Genomic DNA, 11137 nt, shown 5'->3' with positions numbered 1-11137 from the left:
ATCACTATAGAGTTAAAGTGCTCTCTCCACTCACACACACACACACACACACACACACACACACACACACACACACACACACACACACGGATATCTTGTGCAGCAATTCACTGGCAAGCAAATCACTGCTGCCTTAAGTGAGTGTTGAGCCAATTCTACACTGAGTCTTTCATCCTGACCCCCTTGCACTGAGCTTATGTGAATGCCTAACATTTTTGTGGTGACTTGTGTTAATTAATGTCACTGTAAAGGTCAAAGGTCAGAGAAATCTTTATTATCCCCAGTGGGGAAAATAGTTTTGGAGCTGGCAGTGACATTAAAAACAACAACAAAACACATCTGCAATCTCCCATATATAAATAATTTATTCATTTTTTTTAAATCTACCAGTTGCCACAGAAACAAGAGTTTTTGAACCTATTGGTCCTTGACTGTGGCACTACATATCTGCGGCCTGAGGGGAGCAACCTGAAGTGGCCATGAAGAGGGTGGCTGGAATCAGCCAGGACAGAGCAGGTTTTTCTTAGGGTCCTGACCTTCTACACATCCCCCAAGTTGTTCAGGGAGACCCCTGCACTCCTGCTGCATAGTTTAACAATTGCTCAAATTTAGAAGCCCATACCGACACACAAAAGAAAACGTTAATGCATATTCTATAAAACAAAGATAAAACATTCTCATAAAACTATGGTCGACATTAAAATTTCAGAGGTTGCGATTAAAAAAAAAAAAAAAATAGCCTCTGATGTGCCTTCTTGCACACTGTATCAACCTGTGGCTCAAACTGAGTTTATCATCAATCAGAGTCCCAAGGTACTTGTACTGATTAACCACCTCAACTAATTGGTTGTTGAATATTCTAAGAATTAAACTAAGAAATATGCTTGAGCTACATCCCTCTTATTTACATTAAGGTAATTTTCAAATTGGAATAAGCAGTGACTTTGAAATTTAGGAAATTGTTGGCAGTGGTCTGTTGATTGTTTAAGCAAACGTACTGTCGCCTGTAGTTTAAGGTCGTGTTATAGTCTCTGGGTGCCCTCATGTGGTAGGTTATAACACAATTGTCCTGCGGGGGCTTGAAAGAGCGTTACTTATGTAACGGGTGCTTGGATTTACACTTTTATAAGTAACAGCAGTAAAATTTTGTTAGTTTGTTTGCTTTTGCTTTTTTTTTTTTTTTTTTTTTTTTTTGAGGATGACTTTTATTCTGAAGCGAACTGGCGGCGCTTTTAAATTCTTATTTTGAAATCCGTGAGCGACCTCCTCCCGGAAGTACCCTGCATCCTCGGTCCATCTTCGGGCTGTCAGATGAGGATTCCGGTTCATCAGTTTGTGGGGAAAAAATAATTCTCCGTCGTTTTGGCATGTAGATATCTGAAAGCAAAAACAGCGTGGACATGCAGATCCTGACCCCTCATGTTTACTGGGCTCAGCGGCACGGAGAGATTTACCTCCGTGTGGAGCTGAGCGATGCCAAGGTAGGACTGTCCCCGACACCCACCGAGCTTTCTGCTCACACTCTATGTATATAATACTTTAGCCTTCACTCACCGATCTCTCCGTTTAAAATTGCTTTTATTTACTTTATGTTCTGTGTGTTATTGTTATTTAGACTGGGCTTTGTTCGCTGTACTGCAGCCGGGTTTATAGCAGAGACAGCTAGCCAGCCTGGCCGTTAGCTCATGCCGTAGCTAACTTAACAGCTATAAAATGATTTTATTCATAACCAACAATTCATACAAGCTTCTCCTGTGTACAGAATAAAGTGCGTATTTTGTTTTAAAGTATAATTAATACTTGTTAGTGGGCATTGTTACTGCCTGCCATGGAGGTCATCGGGCACACAGGATTTAAAATGTTAAAAAAAGTTTGCTGGCTAAAGTCAGAACAGCAGAGGTGAGTGCGTTAGTGATCACTGACTGACTCAAGGGTTCAAAGTTTACCACCTTTTTCTGCTAAACAAATCCAAGTTTTAGCCAGCTGTTATTCCTTTATTGCTGATTGGCCAAATCTTCATTATGTCTATAATAGATTAGGAAATTATAATATAATATCCCAAAATAACATTTTATTGGATTGTCCAAAACACAAAAATGTTTTTTTTTCTCTGCATATGACCCCCTTAAAACCCTAAAACAATTATCGAAGTTATCAAAATAATTACTAGTATTTTCTGTGTTTGTGTCTCTAAACAAATTCTTTAATATCATCCTCAAATGAAAGCTTTTTTTTTTTTGCAGAAGTTTGTTGTCCAAGTTAAGACCATCTACTGTACTCAGAGAGCTCTAAATTAGATCATGACGGCTGAAGTTTGACTTCCTGGTTGTTGTAGCTGGACTTTAGTTATTGCTGTGTCAGCAGCATGAATGTGTCATTTGCAGCAATCTTTTTGAGGCAAATTTACTTACAAAGCAGCTTTAAGCAGCATTACAGTTCTAAGAGGCAGGCATTATAACAAAATGTGGATAAAGAATATAAATAAGTTTGAAATACATGGAAAATGACAAGATACCACAAATCCTGAATTTAACCTGAATAAAATACAGTGTCAAACCACTAAAAGGTTTTATACCAGGCTTTAAAAGAACTTTTAGGTTGTTGCATACAAACTGACAGGTGCTTTTCTATTTTTGACTGTAGCCACCTGAAAGGATGACCTCACTGATACACATAGTTGGTTCATAATTTGGTTACCACACACTATTTTCCACACTTTCACCAGTGAGAGTCTGTTACCACAGGCTTTACCACAGGGTCAGTTGTTTATTTAGGTTAAATGTGTTGGTTTATAGTTTGCTAAATAACTTCAGTGTGTACTCTTTGTAAACAAATGCTTAAATAAGGATTCAGTCTACGAGGCCTGGTTTATGAGAGTGCCTTTGCCGGTTCGGACTACTTTGACTTCGTCATCCATCTGCTGCACGAATGTCTTATAAAAGATGCATGATGTTTAATGGTTGTTCTGGATCTTGTTTAGGCTCTTAGGAGAATGAATGAATGGAAACTGAGTCTCAAAGAACACCACCTGTCACACACACATGAGAAAAAGCAACTCAGAATAATCCCTTAAAACTTATTAGTGCAACATTACCACCTCTAAAGTGGCTGTAAAGTTGAATCAACACCTCTGCACCACTTTAAACAAAACCACTTTATTGCAACACAGTTTTACTGAATTGCATTAATCTTCTCGCCATCACCCTGATGAACAGATCTGCCTGTGCAGTGAAAGCCTGACGCTGCTTGTTCTTGATACAAATATGCTGTTGCAGCATTTCTCCAGTGAGAGTCAGTGGGGTTGGATGCAACGAGGCAGGGTAGAAACGTCTGTGATCCATACAGCACATTTGGGCTTTTATTTCAGGATTGTTGCCAATAACAAAAACACGGAATATCACCAAACCTCATGTATAGTTTCCACCTCATTGGTTTGTGCTTTGTGTGTCACTTTTGGGTTGTGATGGCAGCTTTTGTGTTTTTCAGAATGTCAACATCAGCCTGCAAGAAAACAACACACTTCAGTTCAGAGGTCGGTCCTTCAATTAGGAAGAAGAAAACGAGGATTAAATAAGACTTAATTACTCACTGCCAGAGTTATCAGTAATATTTTTACATATTTTTGTCTTTATGCTTTTAGCATTTTGTGATATTCAACTTGAAAGGTGCTATATAAATAAACATTACTTACTTACTGTATAGTAACACCCAAACAACCTTGTTCCACAGCACAGGGCCACGGAGCTAAGGGAGATAATGAATACAAGTTCAGTTTGGAGTTCCTGAAACCCGTCAGACCCGAGGTACTGGTCTCTTACTGTTACATTCTTGGATAAATTAAAGGTCATAGTTTTCAGGAACTGTTTGATCATTTTCCTGCTGTCTGAGATTATTGCATCCTGGTGCCAATAAAAACTTCATACATCATCCATGTTCTGATTATCCAGTTTTATTGTGACTGAATTTAACATGAGCGCTGATTGAAAAACTGAATTTATTTCTGTAGGTTTTCAACTTTAGACTAAGATGCAGTTTTTTATAGTCTCAGTTATACAGTACGCCACGCTAACTGGACTCGACTTAATTCTTTTTGTTTTTTAGATCAAGCACAAGTCCACTGAGCGTCAGGTGGACATCAAAATCAGGAAGCAGGAGGAGCGCTGGTGGGACCGGCTGACGCTGCAAGAGAAGAAGCCTCTGTTTCTGGCCCCAGACTTCGACCGCTGGCTGGACGAGTCAGACGCTGAGATGGAGCTTCAGGCTAAGGCAAGCATGCGAATGATGCCAATCAGCCTGATGAGAGTGTTGTGCCATATAAAAGGCTTTTGATTGCTAACATTAACACTGAGCCTGATGGGACAGCAAAGGGCTAGAAAAGGCAGTGTTTGTAGTGAAATGTTCTGTGGGATTAAAATAGTTTTGATAGGACACATTTCATTTAACAATAAAATGTATTTATCTGTAAAAATGAAGAGTTGTGTGTTGGGCACCCTGGGACATTCACAACACCTGCTTCTATTACAGCTGTCAATAACAAAGCCACGATGGCTTTTTGCATTCCTGATAAAACAGTTCATTTCTTTTTAATGCACTAAATTCATCATTTAGCTGTGTTGGATTTGATGAGAAACATGGTTAATTATAATTCATGTTTTTTTTCCTTTTAGGAGGAGGAGAGGATAAACAAGATAAGCGTGCAGTCAAGAGTTCGCAGTGACCGTGAGTTTCACTGAGTTCTTCACCTCCAGACAACCTGAGACTCAGGTGTCCTGTATGATCTGTGGAACTTAGTCTTTTAGAGTAAATTCCTCTTGTTTCCTCAGCCTACCTGGGCCTGAAGAAAGGTTACCTGTTCATGTACAACCTGGTGCAGTTCCTGGGATTCTCCTGGGTCTTTGTCAACATGACTGTCCGCCTCTTTATTCTTGGTCAAGGTTTGTAAAGAGAAAAAAAAAAATCTCTAAAGCATGGAAAGGCAGACATTTGTTTTTGGAAACACTGGGGAAACACTCATATTGTAATTGAAGTGGTCTGACAGGGAGCTAGACATTGGCACTTTATCTGGACTCTTTTCAGGCTTTATAAAGCCTGGGATGGGGGACTTTGGATAGTTACAGGTCTTATAATGGAGGTGCTCCTGTTGGCTGTTCTGTGTGCAATCACACCCTTTAAAATGTGATCGCATACAGATCGTAATTAAAAGGCAGAAAATCCTTTAGTTAAAGTTGCTGTCCCGCTATTAGCAGCAACTGCCCACAAAAGGAAGGAGTTTTTAGAAACTCTCTAGAAGAGATTATGACTTCAGATGCTTACTACATTTGTGTTAGTACAGAGTACTCAGTCAAACCAGCCTGTCTGTTTCTCCTGTAACCACAGCACTAAACTGCAAAGCATTACCTTTGTTTATCTGGAGCTTTTTTGCTGGCATTAATTTGGCCTTAGATGTGCCACAAGACCCAGCTTCTTCAACTCTTTGCTATGTTGGCCCTTTTGGCCAACATTGAAAAAAATAAGTGAACTTCAGAGATATCAGTTAGGTTGTAGAAATCATTTGAGCTGGATGGTGCTGGGCTGTGAGCAGAGATCCCACTAACGGGGACCTCATGCCACCTTCATGGGGTCTGTTTGTGACGGCTGAGTCAGAAACTTGCACATGAGTAGCCTGCTGGAGGTCGTTTTGTAGGACTCTGGCAAATAACAGTCCTGCTGCTGGGTCAGTGCCCTTATACGGCCCTGTCCAGCTCTCCTTGTGTAACAGCTCATCTCCTGGTTATGTTCTGCACATTCTTGAGACTGTGCTGAGAGATACAGCCAACGTTCTTGCAAAGGCACGTATGGATGTGCCGTCCTAGAGGAGCTGCTGTGCAACCTTAATGGGCTGCAGGCACCGTCTCATGCTACCAGCAGTGACAAGGACGCTAGATTAGAGAAAATTCAGTCAGGAGGAGAGAGGGGAGAGCAGTGTTTTGTGTGGCCACCACCTGCACAACCCCATTCCCCTTTGGGGGGTTGTCTTGTTTGTACCTCTCCACTGCTCCAGTTGTCACTTTCATTTGCATCAAAGCAGGTGAAATGGATTCACAGTGGTTAATGCTCCCAGCATGGATGCATGGAGATCCCTGAAGTTTAACTGACTTTGTTTTAAATTGTAATGATCGCGTATTTTCCCTTACATTTCCTTGAGCAGTGTTATTTTAGTTACATACAGTCATTTAGTTTGTCTAGTTTAGTGAGCATATTAAAGAGATTTGATATTTTTTATGTAAAAATAAAAAAAATATGCATCAATGAAATTCTGTGGTATTTAAATGGTGTTTACACTTTCATATATATATATATATATATATATATATATATATATATATATATATATATATATATATATATATATATATATTAGGGCTGGGACTTTAACGCGTTAATTTTGATTAATTAATTACGGGGAAATTAACGCGTTAAAAATTTTAACGCATTTTAATCGCACTTTGCACCGTGGAACGTTTCTCAGTGCGCGAGTTCCCGGCATACAGATTATATCGACGCACAATGTCCAAACTAGGGGCCGCATCCTGCGAAGGACCCGGCCCACGTCTTTCGCAGCCCACGAACACCACAAAGGCCGGAAGTGAGCAGCTAGCCTTCATATCAGCTGCCGTCACCTCTGCGTAGCTCATGTCGCCTAGCAACCGTGAGTGCGAAGCACAGCTGTGTAAAAACAGCTGTTAAACGGAGAACGAACTTTTTCTCCTTTTTGTGGTTTAATTTTAAGTCTTTAATTCAAAATAAGCTGTTAAAACAAGCATAACACATTTCAACATCAAGGAATACAGCTGAGTGAATGATTAATTTCCAACTATATTAAGTGAGACATTAATGTTGAATAAAACTATCCAGTTATGATGCTTAACTTTAATTTCAGGTGTTTGCTTATCACAGGAGCATTTCCACCCTTCATTGGTCTGTGTAGTAGACTGGTGGGAAAATAAACTAAATTTTGAAGTTTAAGCTTATGTATATTGATTTATTCATCAACTAAACTTAACTTAATATTTATCATGTTAAATATTGAAATGCGATTAAAATGCGATTAATTTCGATTAATTAATTACAAAGCTTGTAATTAATTCGATTAATTTTTTTAATCGAGTCCCACCCCTAATATATATATATATATTTGGGCAGTTATATCTAATTAGTTGCTCAGAAGGGGCAAGAAACATGACCGTTAGCACGCTGTAAAGTTAGTACACCTAAAATCATTAATAATAAATAAAGATCAAACCAGAAATGAAAACTAAAGCGATTCTACTGCTTTAATAGCTTCTGAATTTCCTGAACAACAGTTTTTTGTGCGTGTGTGGAAACTGAAAAGAGAAAAATACAGTCGGCAGGAAAATAAAGCAAACGGGGGTCCAGGGAACGCTGGAAGAGGTCTGTGTTTTTGTTTGTGAGGAGCTATTCAGAGATGAGCTCATTTGAATAGAAACAGGAACACAACTACACAGCAGGGATTTGTTTTGCAAATGATTATGGTTATGGATAGTGGCTAGGGCAGCGTGCTGCTTAATCATGTTCTGTTTTGTTTCTCGCCCCGCACAGACTCGTTCTATGATACCTTCCACACCACAGCTGATATCATGTATTTCTGTCAGATGATGGCCGTGCTCGAGGTCATTAATCCCTTGTTGGGTCTGGTTAAGACCGGAGTTTTTCCTGCTATGATACAGGTAATATCTGTAGAAACATTTCCCCCATTAGTCTTGTTATTTTTTCTTTAATCCTTTTTAACTCCAAAATTGAAAAGTCCTGCACACGTGCACCACATTTAAAATGCCAGCTAATGTGTATTTACATGCATACATGCAATTTATAGTTCATTTTTATTTTAGGTTCTCATGCCACCACAAAAGGATTTTAATTAATCATATACAAGTAATATTCAGTCTGCAGCTCTGTGCTTTTATGATAGTCGGGTTTATCTGACATTTAATCATGCCTGCAGGTTACGGGGAGGAATGTTATTTTGTTCGTCATCTTCGGCAGCCTCGAGGAGATGCAGAACAAGTCTGTCGTCTTCTTCGTCTTCTACTTGTGGAGCGCCATTGAGATCTTCAGGTGAGCTCAGATAGCCTCCCACCCCTCTCCTGCTGAGCCCGTGCTGCTGCTGCTGGTTCTAACATGAGCCCCACTTTGTCTACATCAGGTACCCATTCTACATGCTGGCCTGCATCAACACAGAGTGGGAGATGTTGACGTGGCTGAGGTACAGCATCTGGATCCCTCTTTACCCGCTGGGGGTCGTAGCTGAAGGTTGGTGGTTTTTGTCGTTGGTGAACAAGCGTTGGTGTCAGTTGTGGGTAGTTGTTACTGATGGTGTGTCATTTTGTGCTTTGTGTAGCGGTGGCTGTGATCCAGTCCCTGCCCATCTTTGACGAGACCCGTCTGTTCAGCCTGCCTCTCCCTGCGATGCTGGGGCACTCTTTAAGCTTCTCCTACACTTTGCAGCTCTACCTGGTCTTCATGTTTCTCGGTAAGGCGTCTGCTGACCGACCGCCATCCACTCTGACTCATTACTGCGGTTTGTCCCAACTGCTTTGTTGACACATTTTGTTAGGATGAAATTACTTCTCAGCATAGATTATGTGTTCCTCCGTGTGTTGGCTGTTTTTTTTTGGGGGGGGGGATACTTTCCCATCTTTATGACCCTTTTTAGCTCATCCAGCTAAGAGGCATCTGCAATCTATTCGCCTGTCTTTCCACAATTCACATGAATTGTTACTTCTTCTGTATATTAGAGTCTTGGTCAGATTCATTTGTCCTGGATATGACGGTTTGCGAGCCTTCTTCAGTTCTCATCGGATTTGAATTCTCATTAGTTTGTGCCATACAGCCAATCAATGGCTGTCTAACATTCTTTCACAAATGACAGTAGCCTGTGAATTGTGATGGATCATGAACTGCTACATTGCTGATGTTCTGGTTTGTTTTTAATATTTAAAGCAGGCCTTTGAAACAGACTTTTAGTTTGCTAGTCTGCAGAGGCAGTAGGTTCCTTCGGTCATCTGATGAGAGAAACGTGGCAGTGAGTCAATGAGCTAAATACTGACCGAAGCACCGTCTCCCCACAGGACTCTTCATCAACTTGCGGCACCTGTACAAGCAGAGAAGACGACGATACCGCTCGAGGAAAAGGAAAGTCCACTAACTGATCGACACCCTAGCCTCGCACACACTTCGAAGCAGCTGATTTTTTGTTTTTCTATTTTCCTTTTATTTCCTGTTTTCATTTTCCGTGCACACTGAGGTGATGTTGGTCACATTATTCCTCCACTGTGTGAACTCTTATCATGTACTGTAAATCCTTCTGTAGCAGATGGACGCATCACTGCTGGGCAGATCTGTATGGGCTGATCTCACTGCTGAGAGATTGAATTGTATATTCTATGACATTGTCCAGATTTATTAACATTTCCACGCTCGAGGTGTCTTCATAAAGTCATGCTTGTGTTTGTTTTTGGCACATAAATAAGAGAAGTGATTTTTCACCATAAGAGAGGTTGTGTGATGACTAGTCTTTACCATGCTAATGTGAACTCTGCACAAAAAGGCTCAACAGTGGCGAAATTGTTACAGAAGCTGAAGTTAAGCTTTATCACCACTTGAAATTTTAAAGCTGTTGTGTCAGATGCCTTTATAATAAAACACTGTGGCTGCAAAGTATGAACAGTTTTATAGTTTAATTTTTTTTTTCTGGTCACACGAGTGTATTGCCAGGATTTATTTGCATAATTGAATGATTCACAATCCTTCATGCAGATCCTTACATTAGTTTTAACAACATGCAACACGAGCTGTAGTCCATCAACTCCCCGTCCCTCTGCCAGTTTGCTGCTCTAGCTGAGCTTCAGTTTCCCGTCTCTTCCAGTGACGTATCAGGGGTGCCGCTGCCCTTCTCTGCCTGCTGTTTCAGCCGCCCCGGTGTCCACCTGTTTTCACTGCTCGGTACCTACAAAACGTGTATGAAATATAAAAATATGTGGAGGAGCTGTTCACACCTTATTTTATTCTTTGTCCAGGTTTTTTCATCATTTACTTAATTGTTCACCATTTCCCAGCCGCTGTTTTTTATTGTTATTCTGAAATTGTTGCCATTTCATGTGTGTGTTCCTGGTCATTGTGTGTGTGTGTGTGTGTGTGTGTGTGTGTGTGTGTGTATGTATGTGTTTTTGAAAGATGTCTTTCGTAAAAGTTGTGTAGTGGACACAGCTTGATATGGAGTGCTCACTTTTTTTTTGTTTGTTTTGTTTTGGCGTTTGTTTGTTTTTTCCATGTCTTTACATCTTATGCAGGCAAATTTGGACCTCTGTTGGGTTTGATTATAAGTTTGGTTTCTTCAAAATGTTTTGGGAAAAAAATAAACATTCTTATTTTGAAGATTATTTTGTGATGTAACATTTTGGAGGGTATTTTGTGTTCTCACTTGCTTCAGGACATGCAGAGACTTGTTAGTGAGCATTCACACTTCCTTTTTACCCTACTAGAGTGGCTTTGCATGAGTCACAGACCACATAAAGGATATATGCTCTTACTGACATCATACAGAGCCAACAGGAGAAACTAAATGTTGGAAACTGCATTTAGAGCAGTGTGAAACCTGAGCTTTTGACTCATAAAGATTAATTCAACAAATGTTGACATTTGGAAATGTATCCGTTTAATATGAGCATCCACCATGGCAGCAGTATATACTCACTGGCACTTTGTTAGGTAGATCTTACCAGGTTGGACCCACTTTTGCATTCAGAACTGCCTTAATTCTTTGTGGCACAGATTCAACACGGTGCTGGAAACATTCTTCAGATACTTTGGTCCATATGCACATGATAGCATCACACAGGTGGTGGAGAGTTGATTTGAATCTTCAGTTCCACCACATCCCAAAGCTGCTCTATTGGACTGAGATCTGGTGAGGACAGCAGGATAACACGCTGAGAGTAAGTTATCCTGCTGGAAGCAGCAGTCGGATGATAGGTAAGCAGTGGTCGTAACGGGATGGACATGGTCAACAGCAATACTCCATTAGGCTGTGGTGTTTAATAGTTGCTCAGTTGGAAAATATCCTGCACTCCATTACATC

General features: G+C 40.4%; 1 protein-coding gene across 1 annotated transcript; it reads left to right on the top strand.

The window, feature by feature from the left end:
- Window positions 1-1386: 1386 nt before the first annotated feature.
- Window positions 1387-10387, top strand: LOC115777722 (very-long-chain (3R)-3-hydroxyacyl-CoA dehydratase-like). The gene is made up of 11 exons (XM_030725688.1): window positions 1387-1481; window positions 3487-3532; window positions 3730-3803; window positions 4102-4266; window positions 4668-4719; window positions 4824-4934; window positions 7600-7727; window positions 8003-8115; window positions 8204-8310; window positions 8399-8530; window positions 9129-10387. Exons 1-11 carry the CDS (start codon window positions 1401-1403, stop codon window positions 9203-9205), a joined length of 1086 nt encoding a protein of 361 aa, XP_030581548.1. The 5' UTR covers window positions 1387-1400; the 3' UTR covers window positions 9206-10387.
- Window positions 10388-11137: the final 750 nt, after the last annotated feature.

This window comes from Archocentrus centrarchus, chromosome 3, assembly GCF_007364275.1.
Source record: "Archocentrus centrarchus isolate MPI-CPG fArcCen1 chromosome 3, fArcCen1, whole genome shotgun sequence".
In the NCBI taxonomy this organism is placed as follows: domain Eukaryota; kingdom Metazoa; phylum Chordata; class Actinopteri; order Cichliformes; family Cichlidae; genus Archocentrus; species Archocentrus centrarchus.
This window is presented reverse-complemented; position numbering and strand designations above follow the sequence as displayed.